Here is a 19,383-nt window from a genome sequence, read left to right as displayed (position 1 = left end):
AATGTCCTTTGTCTCTTGTAGTCTTTGTTTTAAAGTCTGTTTTCTCTGATAGAAGTATTACTATCCCAGCTTTTCACTTCCATTTGCATGATAAATGTTTTTCCATCTCTTCACATGGTTGCTCAGTTTTAAGCATCTCTATTCTCAGTGCTTAATATAATACCTAGACCATAATAAATGTTTAATAAATATTTGGGTGAATTAATGCAACAGGAGGTAGAATTAAAAGTAAAGTTAAATAAATAGAAATACCAAATTTCATGCCAAAATAATTGGGTTCATTGGGAGTTAGAGGCATCTAGGGAAGTGATAAGCATATATATGAGCTAGATAATATAAGTCTACTTTCAAACATATTTGAAATAATCCATAATATATTGGGTTTTTTTTTAAAGATTTTATTTATTTATTTGAAAGACAGAAATTACAAGTAGGCGGAGAGGCAGGCAGAGAGAGAGAGGAGGAAGCAGGCTCCCTGCTGAGCAGAGAGCCTGACGCAGGGCTCGATCCCAGGACCCTGGGATCATGACCTGAGCTGAAGCCAGAGGCTTTAACCCACTGAGCCACCCAGGCGCCCCTATATTGGGTTTTTTTAAAGATTTTATTTGGGAAGGAGAGAGAGAAAGCACAAGTTCGTGGAAGACAGAGGGAGCGGAGAAGCAGACTCCCTGCTAAGTGGCGAACCCCACATGGTGTTCATTCCTGGGACCCCGAGATCATAACCCAAGACGCTTAACCGACTGAGCCACCTGGGCACGCCGTTTTATATATATATACACATACACACACACACATACACACATATACATATTCATATACTTTTTTTTTAATAAAAATACTACGGTATCCATCTCTGGCAGTTTTCAAAGATACTACCTATATAGACATAGAACATCCTCTAGAGAAGAGATTTGGGTATTAAATATTGTTAAATTTAATAGTCATTAAGGACCCTCCTAACCTGATAGTGTGTTACTCAAAAAGAAGATGGGAAGGATGGAGACAGAAGTAGAAAGTTACAAGTACATTATTTATATAATTGGTAATAAAGTTCGAAGATTATTATAAAACATATTGTTACTTAGAATTTCTTTCTTAGGCCTAGACTTCTGAGTAATTTGCATGTTCTTTAAAAAAATAATAATACATACAGTTTTGCTGTCCAACCCCATAGCCAGTAGCCACATTTGATAAATTTTTAAAAAATTAAAAATTCAGGGCACCTGGGGGGCTCAGTGGGTTAAGCCTCTGCCTTCGGCTCAGGTCATGGTCTCAGGGTCCTAGGATCGAGCCCCACATCGGGCTCTATGCTCAGCAGGGAGCCTGCTTCCCCCTCTCTCTCTCTGCCTGCTGCTCTGTGTACTTGTGATCTCTCTTTCTCCGTGTCAAATAAATAAATAAAAATCTTTGGAAAAAAAGAAAAATTCAAGTCCTTATGTGTTCAGTAGAACATATTCATCATCACTGAAAGTTCTGTTGGACAGGACCGCTATAGTAGATGGAAAGAAAATAAATATTGAATTTTTTAAACTCTTAGAAAATAGCCTTAATTGGGGTGCCTGTGTGGCTCATTTAGTTAAGCATCCAACTCTTGATTGACTCAGGTCAGGATCTCCATCATGAGATTGAGCCCCACATCAGTGTCCATGCTGGGTATGGCGCCTGCTTGGGATTCTGTCTCCCTCTCCCTTTGTCCCCACCCCACCATGCTTGCTTACTCTCTCTCGCTCTCTCAAAAAAAAAAAAAAAAAAAAAAATAGAGCCCTAAATCACCTTCATTTTACTAAAAAAATAATGACAAAGAATTTTGAGTAAGAAGAGGACTATAGAGAGTATTTATAAATTCAGTGTAGAGCTGGTCACCTCAAATGAAAGCATTTAATGTAATACATAATTTTTTTGTTCTTTGGCAGTGAAATAATTCAAAGAGTACTATTAGGCTATTAAACATTATAATCAATGAAAAATAGAGAAATTAGATCTGTATTGCTAAAAATTCAATGTCATGAGATTCTTTTTTTTTTTTTTTTTTAAAGATTTTATTTATTTATTTGACAGAGAGACATCACAAGTAGGGAGAGAGGCAGGCAGAGAGAGAGAGGAGGAGGAAGCAGGCTCGCCGCTGAGCAGAGAGCCCGATGCGGGGCTCGATCCCAGGACCCTGGGATCATGACCTGAGCGAAAGGCAGAGGCTTTAACCCACTGAGCCACCCAGGCGCCCCAATGAGATTCTTGACCTGGTTTTCTTTTTAAAGAAAATATATTGATAAAATTTTGTTGGTTAACTTTATATTTTGTTGAAGGAAATTTCATTAGAAACTAATATCCTGAAAGTGTTTGTCCACAGAACATTCATTGACTTGTTTGTATGTCACAAATTACTGGGTTCATGTTTTTCAGGTCTTGCCTTTACAATGAAAGTTTTTGCCATCAAATATCAAAAAATATTATTGGCACTAAGGTGCTCCATCTGACCCTGCTCAAATTTTTCTTTAATATAGTGGAAAGTGAAGTGCGACATCTGAGCCAAAAGTAAGTTTAATCACAAAGAATTTTTCTATATTTATATTGTTTCATGTACCATTTTTTAAATTTATTTACATACTGCTAAAGAGTCACCTTGTTTTCCAGTTTAGATTTATGTATTTTTTTTTTTTTAAGATTTTATTTATTTGACAGATTGCTCAAGAGAACATAGACAGGGAGAGCAGCAGAGAGGCAGAAGCATGCTCCCTGCTAAGCAGGGAGCCTCATGTGGGTGGGACTGGATCCCAGGACTCTGGGATCATGACCTAAGCTGAGGGCAGAAACCCAACCAACTGAGCCACCCAAGTGCCCCTAGTTTAGATTTATTTTTAAAACACAGTTCCAGACATAGTTCTTCAGTGGCAATGAAGTTTTTTGTGTTCTTTTTGTGTCTTTAGTCCACATGTTTATTTTTTACTAACTTAGACATTTGGATAGGTAAAATTTTGTTACATTTTTGAGGGTTTATGTTTTTTTTAATTTTTTTTTTTAAGATTTTATTTATTTATTTGACAGAGAGATCACAAGTAGGCAGAGAGGCAGGCAGAGTGAGAGGGGGGAAGCAGGCTCGCTGCTGAGCAGAGAGCCCAATGTGGGGCTCAATCCTAGGACCCCAGGATCATGACCTGAGCTGAAGGCAGAGGCTTTAACCCACTGAGCCACCCAGGCACCCCTGTTTTTTTTAATTCTTAAGTAATCAAATAGTTAAGTAAAAATTCCACTAGGTTTTCTTTTCCCCCACTAGGTTTTTTAACATTGAATCTCTAATATCCATGATAAATTTTGTGTATGCCCTAAAACATGCAGTTAGATTACTCTGTGTGTGTATTTGTTGGTCATTAAATTGAATTGTGGCCTTTTTTATATTTTGTTCTTTATTATAACTGTATGTTGTAATCTTTATATATTATGCCCTTTCTATATTTAGAAACCACTAGATCTTTTTGTATTATGGCAAGAGATTTTCTGTCTAATAACTATAGGGATCAAGTTGGCATAAAGATATACTTTGATTCATATTTTCATTAGGTTGTATGACTGGTCAGATTCTCAGAGTCTGAAAATAACAGGAAAGGCAATACTTCTTGAAATCTTTTGGTCAGGAAATGAGGCCTCTGGGCTTTTGACCAAACCAGTAAATATGCTTTTGGAGTGGACTATATATTCTCACAAGGAAAAATGCAAGTCTAATGATGTAAGTAGAATTGATTTACAAACGAATAATTGCCTATGAAAAACTACATTTTTGAGTTATGCTTCTTTTGCTTTATTCTTTGAACAATTTGAATAAAACTAAAATTTACCCAAATGTATCATTGTTTTCTATTTAGTTTATTAAGTTTTATTGTAAAAGATCCTTAGAGGGTGGCTTCTTCATCAATACATATTTGGCTATAGTAGCCAGGGACAGTTATTTGATCATTAGTGCTAAGAAATCTGTATTCATTTATCATTCTAGATTTTTTACTTTTGTACATTCCAATTCATAAAGAACGTAGGGTTTTAAAAATTGAGTCCATCTAGTTTTTGTGTGTATAAATGAAAATTTCGACTTGTTTTTAAAATTGCCTTTGGTTGTTAGCAGTTATTTCTTCATAGGTATATGTTGCTTGTCATTAGAAATTTAATGTACAGTGATTTTAGTGTATTACCTACCAAAGGGTAGTTGGGAAGATTAAATGCACTGAAATATGTAAAGTGCATAGCAACATACTCTGCCATGTTTTGGGTTTATAATTACTATTAGTTACCTTTCTTCTCTTCAAAATAATTGCCTTTGGGACTTTATTTTCTGCTTTTTTGTGTTATATCATTGTTTTTAATTCCTTTTACTTTTATGTCTTGATCATTTGGATCTTTTTTCATTTTAGTCTTTATTTCTAATAAGTATACTCAAAAAAATTGTCTTTGAATACAAATTGAGATTTATGTACAGGTTTTGATATCTAAATCTCGGTGCTATTGATGGTTTTTTTCAATGTTTTTTATTGTCACTTAAGAATTCTCCTTTGATTCAAGAAATACTTTAGGATGTTATAAAACTTCTAAATGGGTGTATTTTTGTTATGATTAATGGATTTTGGTTGCCTATGCTTTTTAAAATTTCTAATAGTAAATTACAGTTTAAAAATGAGCCCTATAATTTCTGCCTTCTGGAAATTAACTGAACTTTCCTTTTTGACTCCATGTGTGGTTATACAATGTGTTTTCTCTGTTTTACATTGCTCTCTATCATTTGAAGGAGAGAGAGAGCATGTTTGGGGAGGAGCAGAGGGAAAGAGAGGGAGAGAAACAGACTCGTTCCCAATACCAGGCCTGATCCCAGGACTCTGAGATCATAACCTGAGCCAAAATCAAGAGTCTGATCCTCAACCGACTGAGCCACCTGCGTGCCCTACTCTCTGTCATCTTTTATGACGGGTTTAATAATTGAGATTTAGTCAGACTCTTAGGAATCTACTTCATGAATTTATCCTCCTCCCTTTTTTAAAAACCATCTGTACTTTGTATATAGTAATGCATGGTGGTTTGGGTGGAAAATTCTGGTGTCAGATGAGCCATAAAGTATTCCTTGTCAAGGAAAATCATACATAGTTTATCTTCTCATATTTCCTCTGATCTGTTTTCTCTGCTGGACTTTTTTTAGTTCCAATTAAACTTATGTTACAACTTCTCCTTTTTACTCTGCTTTTCCCCCCTCTCGTCTAGATTATCAGGGTTTTTTCTACATTTGGAGCATTGTGGGTAGTGTCTTTTCATTTAATTTTTAGTTCACTAGTCTCTTTTCAGCTGTATCTAATATGTTGTTAAACATGTCTGTTGCATTTTTGCCAGTTTTAGACTTTTTTACTTCCTAATTACTAAAGCATGTTTTTATGGTTTCTAGTTCCCTACAAAATTTTTAAGGTTTTCTTTTGTCTTTTTATGTGGCAGTAATAGTTAATTTATAGTTTATGTATGACTGTTTCATATTTGAAGTCTTTGTGAGTCTGTTTCTCTTTTCTACTCTTTCTTTCTCTTGTGTTTTTTATATTCTTTTACAAGCTAGTTACCATTTACTGCATGCCATAAATTGCATTTGAAAAATTATTTGTACAAACAGTAACATGGCAAATGTGCTGAATATCTTTCTCGAGAGAGAATTTCTGTTGCCAGGTTTGAGGGTCCCTGGATAGTCCCATGTGAAGTACAGGGCTACAAATACATGTTTTTTTTCTATTGTGTATTAGGCCTTGGACTATGACTTTTATAATCCTTTTCCTCTAGTCTCCAAAAACCACATTTTGGTCTCTCAGCTCTTTCTTTGTGGTCAGCAAGTATCCTTAGGGCAAAGTCAGCTAGTTTTGAGTGCCTTATTTGTCTCTTTACCTTCTCCTAGATCTTGGCTTAGCAATGCTTTGTAACTTTCCAGAAGTTATCTTTTACATAACAAGTTATCTTTCTAGAAGATGTTTTACATATTGTATTCAACATTTTCAGTTTTCTTTTATAAGGTCATTTATTAGTTAAGCTTCCATTATCAGAAACAGAAGCCCTTACTGGCTTAGGGGGTGCCTGAAGCTAACAAAAAGAAAATTCCTTTGAGGGTCCTAATTTTTCTTTAATTTGGCATTAAAAAGGGAGAATTATTTCTGGGTATAGCTAGTCTTTGTGTTCAAATAATTGTATTATGTGGCAATAACCAAGTGAGTAGTGATTATTTTGTACATGTGTCTTATTTAAAAAGAAATATGATTATACACACTTGTAAATTGAAAATACTCAACATAAATAAAACTATACTTCATTGCCAGTTGAGTTTAATACTTGTATAATACTTCTAAGATAAAACTGATAATATTCTTATTAATTAAAATCTGTCTATTTATGTACTTTTTAGACCATAGAATCATTGGGGATAGAAAATGTTTTCTCATTATGGAGTATTTCTTTTTTATCCATTTGATTATATAAATGAAATTGCTCATTTGTAACTGAAAACAATAATAAAACTGACATTTTCACAATTTTACTAAATCACCAAAGAGAAGAGTCAAAGAGAAGAATTTACTCAGGAAATACTGATATAAATTATAACAGATTTATCCATGATTAACTTGAAGGTTTTTGTTCAAATTTATAAATAAATTAAACATATTTTATAAAGCAATCTGCAATAAATTGTAGCATCAGTTGTAATATTAGAACCACCTTAAAACTTAGCAAATCGGTATTTTTATTAAACATTTGAATTGTGTAAATTCATAAAAACTGTTTTGTGTCCATGTGTGTGTATGTGTTACCTTATCTGCTAGAATTCATTCTTGTACCTAATTAAATCTTTTTGGCAGTTTCCAATTTCAAGAATTCCATGCATGTTCACAGACATCATTTTCTGTACTGTAAAGCATTTGTTTCTTGATTTGCTGAGTTGAAGCATTCAATTTAAGTCATTAGCTAAACAGAAGTCCTCAGTTTATGCTAATATTGTTTTGTCATAATGTCAATCAGCAAGTGTTGCAGAGTGACACAAAGGCAGTGAATTTCATTGTCATTAATCTGAGAAAGCTTTGGGCTTTCCTTGGCAAGAGCAGAGGTGAGCTGTGTCAAGGTTATGAAGGAGGTACAAATTTTGCTAAGCTTGATGGTTAGTCCTGTTTTTCTTTGTGATGTCCTTAAGTGCTATTTAATGATAACCCTACAAGTGTAGGTAGAAATGGAAGCTGCTTTGTATTTAAAGATAGGGAAATTGAGGCCAAAGAATTTAATTAGTCAAGGTGTCACACCTTGTTAGGGTAAAGCCTTGCTTAGAGGCCCAAGTCTCCACTGCAGCATACTTGCTCTTGTTTCAAATGCCAGTGTTTTCAACAGGAAGAGGCACGTTGTGTGTATTATGTTTGCATCTTTCTGGCAAGGGTATGTATAGCAGAGCCTTGTGTCATCTGTTGCCGGGGATATTCCTTAAAGCCCTAACCTGAAAGTGTGAAAGCCCAGATCGTTGTTCTGCATTATATACTAGTCAGTTTTTGGAAGATCACCAGATTTATTAAATGGAGATTACTTGTACTGATGGATAATAGAGATCTGTATCGACAGAATGTCTGATAATAGACTTTAACTCATTAAAGAGGTGTTCTAATGTAAATATGTGTCATGTGCACATCATGTCTTTGATTTCTTTGTTAATTCTCAGAGTTTTCTGTTCTTTCAACTTTAACGTACTTTTCAGTATTCCAGGAAATCTTTTCTCCCTTCATGGTTTATTGGCCATTTTCTCACTAATCCGCTTCTAAATCATAAATATATATATCTACAATGCAAGAAACGGTAGCATTATTTATACACTGTTAAATTTGCAGTGGGTACAATCCATAATGCAGGGTCTTGGCCCTATGGTTATAGTGAATAGCAGATAAGAATATATTACAAAAGGATCCAAGAACCTAATTTGAAACTGTCTTTTTATATAAAATTTACTATGGACATTGGGGAGGGTATGTGCTATGGAGAGTGCTGTGAAGTGTGTAAACCTGGCGATTCTCAGACCTGTATCCCTGGGGATAAAAATACATTATATGTTTATAAAAAAATAAAAAATAAAAGAGAAAAAAATTTACTATTAGGAATATATGGTAGTATGGAAGTATAGGAAATGTCACACAGATAAGAATAATTTTGATGTGTTTTTATCAAGATAAGGAAGCTGTAGTCATTCCTTGAGAGTACTGTAAGGGCTACCCATCTCTGTTTAATAGTCATAATATCGAAATAAATTGAATAATAGGCAATATTGATTTTAATTTGTGGTATCAGGTGTGTTATACATAAATTTGTGTAAGGAAAGAGAAAGGTCCCAGCTGGTTGGTTTTCTGAGATTATTTTTTTAATTGTTGAGGTATTGGATTGTGGTTTATATGAAGCTTAGCTCTGTGGGCTTAGCTCCTTTTTCCCTGTCCAGAGCCTTGGGATCAGGGATCTGAAGTGCCTGATTTACTCTACTCTCAGGTTGGGGAACATTTCGAGAAATCAAAATTTACTAGTCTTTTGCATCCTTCTTGCGTAGTGTCATTGGAAATGTTTGGATATATATGTTGTAGCTAGAAGCATTTTGTGGTGTGGATCTTGAAAGGTTCAATTTTTAGTTTAAATGTAGCTTTTCATTCTACTGTTTTATGTTCTCTTGATAAGTTGAACCATAAGAACTTGCTCAAAGCGACTGTCTCCTTTACGAAATAAGAACTTTACAAAGTAAGAACTTGGCTTCCTGCAAACTACTTTGAAGACTAGCTAAGACTCAATGCTTAAGGGAGTGAGTTCTGGTCGGTTCATGGCTTTGATCCTACCGGAATACTAGGGGAGGACTTGGTACTTTCCCAGCCAGCTGATATAGCCATGTTTCCCAAGTCGGAAAGCTGCACCGGGTAGACTTAAACCCAGCTCTCTAATCAGGGTGGGAGACAGGGTGCTGCTGATGCCCACTGATGAGTCCTGACCTGGCAGGATCAGGCTGTGGTCAAGGTTCTATATCATAGCCCCTGATGATATTAGAGGAAAGGCTTCCCTAATCATGCCCCTTAAAATCCCTCCAGCCCCATTCTTCACAGTCTCTCTCTCAAATTCTAATGTCCAGCCCAGCCTTAATGCAGTGTATTGCCACACAGTGTGATAGAGCAACGGGGAACTTGTATACCTCAGCGTCCTGACTCTGGGTTTTTTCCTTGGTAAAAACTATTTCAGCAGCAGGCCTGACATATGTGCTGCTTGACCATTTACCCTTGTTTGGACAACAAACCAGAACTAGAACTTCAGTTTTGAAATCACTTAACTAAGAGCTTCTTACAGTAAGGAATGATGATGCCCTCATGAAATATTGTATACCATAAGAACCTTGTCTGCTGAAGGTAGAAGAAAGAAATCCAGTAGTCACTGGTGGTTAGAGATTTCTCTGTCCCTAATCCCACATTAGGCATAGTATGGTTGCAGAACATAGCACTCAAAATCTATTTGGATACTATAATATTTATTGATTATAACCTTTTCACATGTTTTCTACCCAGTTGTTAATTTGGTGATTTTTTTTCACGTATCCAACATGCCTAAAAAATAAATAGCAAAAGTAAAAGAATTTCAACTAGTTTTAATGTCTTTGTGGAAAATGTCAAGTAGTTTTAATGTCTTCATCAGGGGTGTTTAAAAAATATTTTTGTACCTCTTCACCTTCATATTTATGGATTAGAAAGATATTTTCCACATTAAGGTAAAGCACACTTACTGTAATTAAAACTTTGTATGCTTACTATATTTTCTATGTAAATTTAATAATGTTTATTGTAGAAGTGATGATAGAGAACAGTATTCGTTCTTTAAAAATTAATCTTTATACATTTCTGTTAGGTAATGGCATTTGATATAATTTAATAATTACAATTTGATCCAACCTGTTTCTTCATTTACAACAAAAAGGACAGTCTTACCTGCTGAAGTTTTTATTGAATATGCCATTTGGATAAATGTAAAGGTTAATTTTATATATAAACACTAGGGGTGGCTAAGTCCATCTTTTTTTGTAATCCTATATTCCTGTTAACAGAAATCCACAGAAGCCAGTATTGCCATACTGAAGCACTTGACACTACTGAATAATGTTATTTTAAAAGTTTATTATAAGCTATCCATATATTAAGTCCTGGAGGTTTTGTTTTATTAATTGTTTTCATCATGTGGGTGTAAATATGTAGGTATGGATGGGGGAAGAAGGAGAAGAGAAAGAAGGAGAAACAGAGAATAGAGAGAGGGCGTTAACTTGCTAGGGTTCTCAGGAATACCTTTTAGTATGAGCATACCCTGTATTAAATAACTAAGCTTTGCCTCAACAAGTATCCAAAATAAACACCGATTAAAGAAGAGATAATTTAATATGTTTTACTAATATTTCTCCCATCTTAATGTTAGGTCTTCAAACACGAGCTAGCTTATTTATTGACTGGAATTCTTGGAGCAGCGATAGATTATTGGATCTTCCTTGGTCTTAAGAGGGGTAAAAATGTGATGCGACACATGTCTGATGACTTAGGAAGTTATGTTTCCCTTTCGTGTGATGGTAAGTGCATCTGTACTGTGTTTTTCATAGACCTATTGTGTGCTTTTCCTTTAGGCAGTTTGTAATCTTTAACATACGTTCATATGAAGTTTTTGAAAAATACTTACATATACACTCACTCGTGTAGGTATATATACATAGATACACATAGATGTAGATATATGTATAAACACGCATACACATGAGTATAAAGTAGGTAAAAATTACTCATAATGAATGCTCACACAAATAAACACTTTTTCATCATTTTCTTTCTAGTAATTTCTAAGTATTTTTACATAGTTGAACTCATGTAATTTGTATTCTTATTTCCTTCTTAATATTACATGAGCATGAGCCTTCACCCCATACACATCATTTATTATTCAAAGTATTATTTTGATGATGATGTCATAAAAGTTGAATGTTACAAAAAATAGTACCTGGAAATAAATCACTATATATATATATACATATAATAATATTGTTTTCTTTAATCCTATAACTAAAATTATCAGTAAACTACCCTATACAAGTAAACATTTAACTAGACAAATTTATTTATTTTTATTAACTAGACAAATTTAAATCTGTTTATTCTCTATTCATTGAAGAAATAGTTTAGCTTTTTTAGGTATTGTGTTTTGGAATCTTACATGGTAAGAACTATTTCTGGTCCCTTTAATATTTGTAATCATTCGAGTAGAAAACATTATCTTTTTTTGTTGTTGTTGTTGTTTTGTTTTTGTTTTTGTTTAATTTATTATTTTTTTCAGCGTAACAGTATTCATTGTTTTTGCACAACACCCAGTGCTCCATGCAATATGTGCCCTCCCCATTGTCCACCACCTGGTTGTTCCCCCCCCCCCCCCCCCCCCCCCCCCCCCCGAGAAAGCATTATCTTTTATGTGGGGCAGGGAGCCCAATGCAGGACTTCTCAGGTCTCTTCCTGCATAAGTACTTAACAAAAGATAATGAAATTCATTGACTCAGAATACTTATGTTGTAAAGCCACTTGGATTAATTTGGGTTATATCACTATTTAAAAAACATTTGAAAAAAAAAATTATCCCGTGTACCTGTTGCTTTATATTTTCCTTATTATAAAAAACTGCTACTATTTCTTTCCCATTGAGTCTGGTGATTCAGCAATGAGCATGGAAAAAGCAAAAATAAGTAATTTCTATATAATTTTCTCATTCTTTCTCCTCCCCCCCAACCATCAATTCTGATTTTATTTCCTCTAAAATAAATGGGTGGAGGAGTATTATTTAGGCAATGTGATAATAGAACTCATTTTCATGTGCTTACCTTATGAAAGGTTCTGCTGAACTCTTTTGGTTTCCTAAGTGAAGAGGGCTTCCAAAAGACGTAAGGTACATTCCTGAACTTTAAAGTCAGTTTAGGAAACTGAATCCTTTTATTTCTCTCTCTCTTATATCCTAACTTCCTAAAATGAACGTATTGTTTAAAACAAGTGAGTTTGTGGGGCGCCTGGGTGGCTCAGTGGGTTGAAACAAGTGAGTTTGTGGCCCTCCAATATAAAAGATCATTTTTATATACTTTAAAAATTTTAGATTGTTAATCTTTTTTGTTACACTTGTGTTTCTGTGCATCTAGGTTTTATGTAAAAGAAAAAATTCCTGAATATGCTGTCAATCACTTTAATGCTTTGAAGGGAGATTCTAGAATAGGAATTGAGGATTAAAACTAGGTTCAGGATTTATTCGTTGATGCCCTCTGCAAAGAGAGGTCTCTTTTTATACTACTGAAGTTAGAAGATTTTTTATCTAAAGCATTTTATCTTCTTTTTTTTTTTTTCTTTTTCATTGAGCTGAGGGGTGATTACTGTTCCTTTTGTGGAGTAGCTGTCCTTTGTTGCATGACTTTTTAACATTTCTTAGCTCAATTCAATTTTCCTTTAGAATCTTTTCTTACAATTTCTTTCACACAATTCCTACTGGGTAGTTCTTTTGTTACTGTTGTTGTTTTTGAAAAGCAAATTTCTGTCATCATTTGCTAGCATCAGAACTAAACATTCAGCTAAAAGGATTCCCCTGTTTTTATTCCATAATGAAACTTCTTTGAGTCGGGGCACCCAGGACAGGATTAGCAGTGGCTTTATAGACTTCAGTGACTTCAGAGTCAGTATATTTATAGGTGTTGTTTCAGGTATGTATTTGGTCACCTTTACGGAAATATAATTTATCTTGTAGTTTAGCCAAATGCAGGAAATACAAGCGTATACTAATCTGGTTCTCCATACATGAGCTTCAGTGGTTGCTTCTCTCATATTCTGAATTTTCCTTTACTTTAAAGCAAGGTATTGTTATCCAGTCTTATTTCCACCTTTCATATGACAAGTTTAAATCCAGCAAGTTTTAGTCCGTGACTAACTTAAGCTAAATCTAGAATTAATGTTACCATTACAATTCTTTTTTTTTTTTTTCCTTTTAAGAATTTATTAATTTATTTTTACAAGAGAGGGAGAGAGGGGCGCCTGGGTGGCTCAGTGGATTAAGCCGCTGCCTTCGGCTCCGGTCATGATCTCAGGGTCCTGGGATCGAGCCCCGCATCGGGTTCTTTGCTCCGCAGCGAGCCTGCTTCCTCCTCTCTCTCTGCCTGCCTCTCTACCTACTTGTGATCTCTCTCTCTGTCAAATATATAAATAAAATCTTTGAAAAAAAAAAAGAGAGAGAGAGGGAGAGAATACAAGCACACATGTGCGTATGAGCCCAGGTTAAGGGGAGGAGGGACAGAGGGAGAAGCAGACTCCCACCCAGGGAGCGGGGTTCGATCCCAGGATCCTGACCCAAGCCAAAGATAGACACTCAACCTGCCGAGCCAGTCAGTCTCCCCATCATTGCAATTCCTTCGACATACTAGCAATGACTTTGCTTCCCCAGATACATTTGATCATTTAACACTCTAATTGAGATTTAAACTATATCCATGTTTGAAATTATTTTTTTTTTACCCTTCTCAAAGCACATAAAATTGGTCCCTTAGGCTTCTTAATTTAGCTACAGGTAGGTAGTTTTAAAAATTATTTCTAAAATGGTTCAGTTTACTATCTTTCTAATTTTTTGTTGTTAGTATGTCTTGATTTCTTCCCTTTGTGAAGAGACAGATCAGGTGAACAGTTTGTCTTTAAGAGAGCGGTAGCTTTTCTATATAATATGTAAAATTAAAGTGTTTATTATGGACTTTATAGTGTAATACTTTTATCTGGAAAAAAAAACTTTTATCTGCACAAGTGGACCAGGTATTCTAATAATGTCTTTTTTGTCAGCATGTTGATACTTTGGTGAAGAGCCATTCCTTTTTCTCTGTTCTACCCCCGCCATCCCACCCCCCCCCTTTTTTTTTTTACTATTTTTTGGCATTGTCTTTTTTTTTCCCCCCTTAAGAGTGATTGATTGATTTGAGAGGGAGAGAGAGTCCCAAGCAGACTCTGTGGTAGCTGGGTAGCCTGACATAGGGCTCAATCCCACAACCCTGAGATAAGGACCTAAGTGAAAACCAAGAGTCGGTCACTTAACCCCCTGAGCTACCCAGGTGCTCCTCTTTGCATTATTCTTTAGCTCAGTTACTATTTTTTGCTTTTCCTAAGTCACTAGTAAAAATGTTATAGTTTGACTGTTACATGACATCCAATTGAAGATAATGGTCCATCTTTCTCATTTATGGCCAAGAGTACATTCTTGGGTTTTTGGTGTTTTTTTTAAATTTAATTTAATTTTTTTTCAGTGTTCTTAGATGCACCACACCCAGTGTTCCACGCAATATGTGCCTTCTTTAATACCCACCACCAGGCTCACCCAATCCCGCATCCTCCTCCCCTCTGAAACCCTCAGTTTGTTTCTCAAGAGTCTACAGTCTCATGGTTTGTCTCCCCTCCAATTTTCCCCAACTCACTTCTCTCCAACTCCCAATGTCCTCCATGATATTCCTTATGCTCCACAAGTGAAACCATATGAGAATTGATTGATTCTCTCTGCTTGATTTAGTTCACTGAGCATAATCTCCTTCAGTCCCATCCATGTTGATAGAAAAGTTGGGTATTCATCCTTTCTGATGGAAGCATAATACTCCATTGTATATATGGACCATATCTTCTTTATCCATTCGTCTGTTGAAGGCATCTTGTCTCTTTCCACAGTTTGGCGACTATGGCCATTGCTGCTATGAACATTGGGGTACAGATGGCCCTTCTTTTCACTACATCTGTATCTTTGGGGTAAATACCCAGTAGTGCAATTGCAGGGTCATAGGGTAGCTCATTTTTGGTTTTTTAGGGCAAAAGTATAAAATTCATATTGTGATGCTACTCGGATTCAAATCTATTAATTTTAGTTTAGTAAAACTATTGTTAGTTTTTGTTTTGTAGAAAATTAAGGCAGAAGATCTTTCACTAGGCAAGTAAAATCCTTTCTCCTTTCCATCAGATCTCATGTCTGTCAACCCACATTGACGCCATTCTCTTTTATTTCTGAACACTTTGAACAGAAAGTTTTCTTATCTCCTTTTCTGTATTTTAAGATAAAGTGATCTGAAAGGGGTATTTTTATGGCTAATTGAAATTCCTGGTAAATTGGCTTAAACTAAGGGTTTGCAAATTTTTGTGTGTGTGGTACCACATAGTAAGTATTGTTGGCTCTACAGACTCACAGTCTATCCTCAGCTCTGCAGTTGTAGGAAGAGCAGCCATACACAATATGTAAATGGACATGGCTGTATTCCAATAAAACTTTATTTATAAAGATAGACAACAAGACATTGTTTTCTAACTTAAACTTCTCCTGTTTTTAGTGGAAAGAAAACATGTCATCACAATCTACAGTAAGATTTTTGATATCTTTAGAGAATTTTAATAAAGCTTCCTATGGCCTTCTCCATCTACGTCATTATCCTGATAGTTTTTCAAAAATCTTTATTCACTTTTATTTTTTAAATCCCTATTATAATCCCTCTGCATGCTTTAAGCCTCTTTCATCAATATTTTTTCATAATTTTACTAAGGATCTCATCAAAATGTTTTCTATTCTCTTCATTTATTCAGCAAATTTTTCTTTCCACTCTACCAGACGTTGGTCTAAATGCCATGTACACTGGAAGGAGGTGAAACAAAACATAGTTCTTAAATTTTTGGAGCTTTTGGTGGGAGAAATAGACTACAAGTAGATGCAAATACATCATTTAAAAATGTCAAGTGAGGGGCACCTGGGTGGCTCAGTGGGTTAAGCCTCTGCTTCGGCTCAGGTCATAATCTCAGGGTCCTGGGATCAAGCCCTTCATCGGGATCTCTGCTTGGCAGGGAGCCTGCTCCTCCCTCCCCCACCTGCCTCTCTGCAGAGATTTGTGATCTCTGTTGGTCAAATAAATAAATAAAATCTTTTAAAAAAAAATGCCAAGTGACTCAAACAAAAGCCAGGTGTTGAGGTGAGTGAACTTACACTTTATACCAGTTAGTCAAGGAAAGCAGTCCTACAGGATAAGTAAGAGTTGGGCAGAGTCAGGGAAACATCTCCCATTAGAAAACACAACATTTGCCAAAACTGAAAAAGGAAAAAGTGGGGCCTGTGTGAAATCTTACAGTAGCTGGCTGCTGGCAAGATGCAAGGAGAAGAGTAAATAAAGGCAAAGAAAGAGTTGAGGAGTTAGAAGCCATTTTAATGAGGAGTGGCATGATGTGATAAACTTTTGAAAAGATGATCTAGGTTTAGCTCTCTACAGTTATTGGTCTCTGCCATTCATTCATGCATGCATTCATGAATCTTTCAAATACTAAATGTTTGTTATCTGCAAGTCAGTGACCTACAACCTGTGAGGGATTAAAAATGATCCTGTCCTTAAAGAGTTTACAGTCCTATGGCTTAGTTTCTTGTGTTCTATTTTTCATCTATTTATTATTCCCTTTAAATGTATTATCTGGTAAAATGTGGATCCTTTATGATTTTAGTGTTCTCTGGTTTGTTTGTTTTTTTAAGCTATCAAATGCTCTTTCTGGATGAATAACTTCATTTGGATCATCTCTATTGAACTGTACAGTGCAAGTTATTTCTACTTTCTTTTTGCCTCTGCTTAGAGGTGATAAATTAAGAGATCAGTCGGTTGTAGTAAAGGCTATGATGATAGGCTTTTTTAAAAAATGTGTAACCAGACATTTTATGTTCAAAAGAATTGTTTCAGAAGAGAAAAAAATTTTTGTGAACCATGTATCAGATGAGGGGTTATGGAGTACCTAGGTAGCTAAGTTGTTAAGTATCTGCCTACGGCTACTGTCATGACCCCAGGGTCCTGAGATTAAGTCCCACATCAGGCTCCCTGCTCAGTGGGAGGCCTGCTTTTCCAAACTCTCTCACTCTCCCCACTTGTGTTTCCTCTCTCACTGTCTCTGTCAAATAAATAAATGAAATCTTAAAAAAAAAAAAAAAGTGAGGGGTTAATATTCAAAATATACAAAGAACTAACAAAACTTAATAGCAGACAAACAATCTTTTAAAATTTGGGCAGAGGAGCTAAAGAGACATTTTTCCAAAGAGGTTATCAAAATGGCTAACAAGCACATGAAAAGATGCTCAGCATAACTAATCATCAGGAAGATGCAAATTAAAATGACGGTGAGATAATGCCTCACCAGTTAGAATGGACATTATCAAGAAGACAAGAGCTGATGTGTTTAAAAGGATGTGTTTAATAAAAGGAGGGGGAACCTTTATGCACTGTTAGTGGAAATGTAGAATAGTCCAAATATTATGAACAATAATATGGAGGTTCCTCAAAAAATTAAAATTGATCTACCATACAGTTAAGCGATACCACCTTTGGGTTCATACCCAAAGGAAGTGAAAACATTTTGATGAGGTTTATGCACACCCATTGTCACAGCATTATTCAAAACCCAAATAAATGCCTGTCATTGGATGAACTGATAAAAAAGATGTGGTGTACCTACACAATGAAATAATGAATATTATTCAGCCATGACAAAGGAGGATATTCATTTGAAACAACACTGATGGACCTTGAGTGCATTATGCGAAGTGAGATAAGTCACACACAGAGAGACAAGTACTGTATGATACTGCTAACATGCGGAATCTTAAAAGTCAATCCTGTAAAACCACCACCACCTACAACAACATTGATACGGTGTGATGTTGGGGTGCTGGAGAGAATGGTCCAGAAAGAATTCTTGAGACCTCTTCGGTGCAAAAAGATGGTTTGGTTTGGTTTTGTTTTTTCTAAAACACAGGGACCTTACCTTGGACAGAAAGAGTTTCCTTGGGGTTATGAGGAGGGACTGATTATATAGTTTTAAATTGGGAGAGGTTAAGGATAGGATTTAAGTCTCTAAGGGATTTGGAAGCAAGTTTTTAGGACCTTGAGGGGCTAGCTGTTTATAGGAAAAGGTCGTTCATTTACTACAGTCTAGTAAAACCTTAGTCATGAGACCCTTCAGATGTTTATCAGTGAGCCATATGTTTGGAGGATGATTGCTAACATACATCTTTTTTAGGGGGATAGAGATAAAGGAAGTTTCCGAAGGGATTTTGTATGTTAAAGAAGAATTACAGGATCCTGGAAGTTGGGCTAATGTCTAGTTAAGGTTGTTTGTGTTTTGCCTCTGGCAAAGCATTAACATTGAGGCAATTGAGTTCCTTGAGGAAGGTCTCTCTGCCTATCTCAACTACTTGTCAATGAACTACAAAGGAAATTTAATTTCTCTTATACATTTATTTTTCCTTTGTTCTCCACATCAGAATGTTGGTTACTATAGGATGGGAAGTGGGAGGTAGGATTGATTTGTGTTTAGGGGTACAAACTTAAAAAGAGTAGTAAATAAGCCATAGAGATCTAATATACAGTATAATGAATACAGATACTATTATACTATAATGGTGTTATATAATATTACTTCAATGGCAGTCATGTTACAGTATGTAAATGTATCAAAGTGACTTGGCTGTACACCTTAAATTTATAAAATGTAACATGTCAAGTTGATTAAAATCTTCTGATGATCATTCTTCAGTTCACTGCTTATGCAGTTTCAGTAATACTGAAAGTCTGGTAGGTTGTGAGTAGTCAGTTGTAACAAAAGGTTATAAATAACTCCTTTCTATTTTCCAGTTCTTATAGATTATATTGCAGTTGAGGCCATTTTGGAAAGGAGTTTTTGAATTCAGCAATCTCCTGTCTTTGTGGGACTAATTGGATCTACTTAACATCTGACTGGAGCCATTTGCCCAGATGGCAGTGTGCCTCAAGGCAAGAACGTCAGGTCTTTAGGCAAGGCAGAGTTTCTAACTTAGCCTGGGCACCTTCTATATTTTGGGCTGGATAATTCTTTATTGTTGGGGACTCTCCTGTGAACTGTGAATTATAGGGAATTTAGTAGTTTCCAAGGCTTTGACCACTGGATGCCAGTAACACCTCTCACCCTTGTGACAACCAGACCTTGCCAAATGTTCCCTGGGGGGAAATTCTCCACCCACTTAGTCCGTTCTTTTTCATTGTCCCCCCTCTTTTACCCTCCTCCCCCCAGTTGAACAAATCAAACAATCAAGGACTGCAAGGATACCATCCCTTAGCCTTTTGGTAAAGCATCTGACTAGGAAAGAACTTTAATTGGTTGTCAGGTGTCTTTTCAGCCTAAAGAAACTCAGCCCCTGACTACAGAGGTCAAGTTTTATACTTTATATTGATAATTAGTTTATCATTCTGTTCAGTTTTTAAAATGCATTTAACCTATTATGTTTATTTTGCTAATTTTATTGACTTTTCCTAGTTCT

At 35.6% G+C, this 19,383-nt stretch overlaps 1 protein-coding gene across 3 annotated transcripts in view; it reads left to right on the top strand.

The window, feature by feature from the left end:
* The window catches only part of SLF1 (SMC5-SMC6 complex localization factor 1), an 83,764-nt gene that overhangs the window by 46,454 nt on the left and 17,927 nt on the right, over positions 1-19,383 (top strand). For 2 of the 3 annotated variants that reach the window (XM_045998897.1, XM_045998896.1), the window contains 3 exons: positions 2,401-2,532; positions 3,556-3,721; positions 10,459-10,606. In XM_045998897.1, coding sequence (XP_045854853.1) covers positions 2,401-2,532; positions 3,556-3,721; positions 10,459-10,606 — 446 coding nt within the window. The remainder of the gene's footprint in view (positions 1-2,400; positions 2,533-3,555; positions 3,722-10,458; positions 10,607-19,383) is intronic. The other variant, XM_045998898.1, reaches the window with a different exon arrangement.

The sequence above is a fragment of the Meles meles genome, chromosome 3 (genome assembly GCF_922984935.1).
Source record: "Meles meles chromosome 3, mMelMel3.1 paternal haplotype, whole genome shotgun sequence".
Classification (NCBI taxonomy): Eukaryota; Metazoa; Chordata; class Mammalia; order Carnivora; family Mustelidae; genus Meles; species Meles meles.
This window is presented reverse-complemented; position numbering and strand designations above follow the sequence as displayed.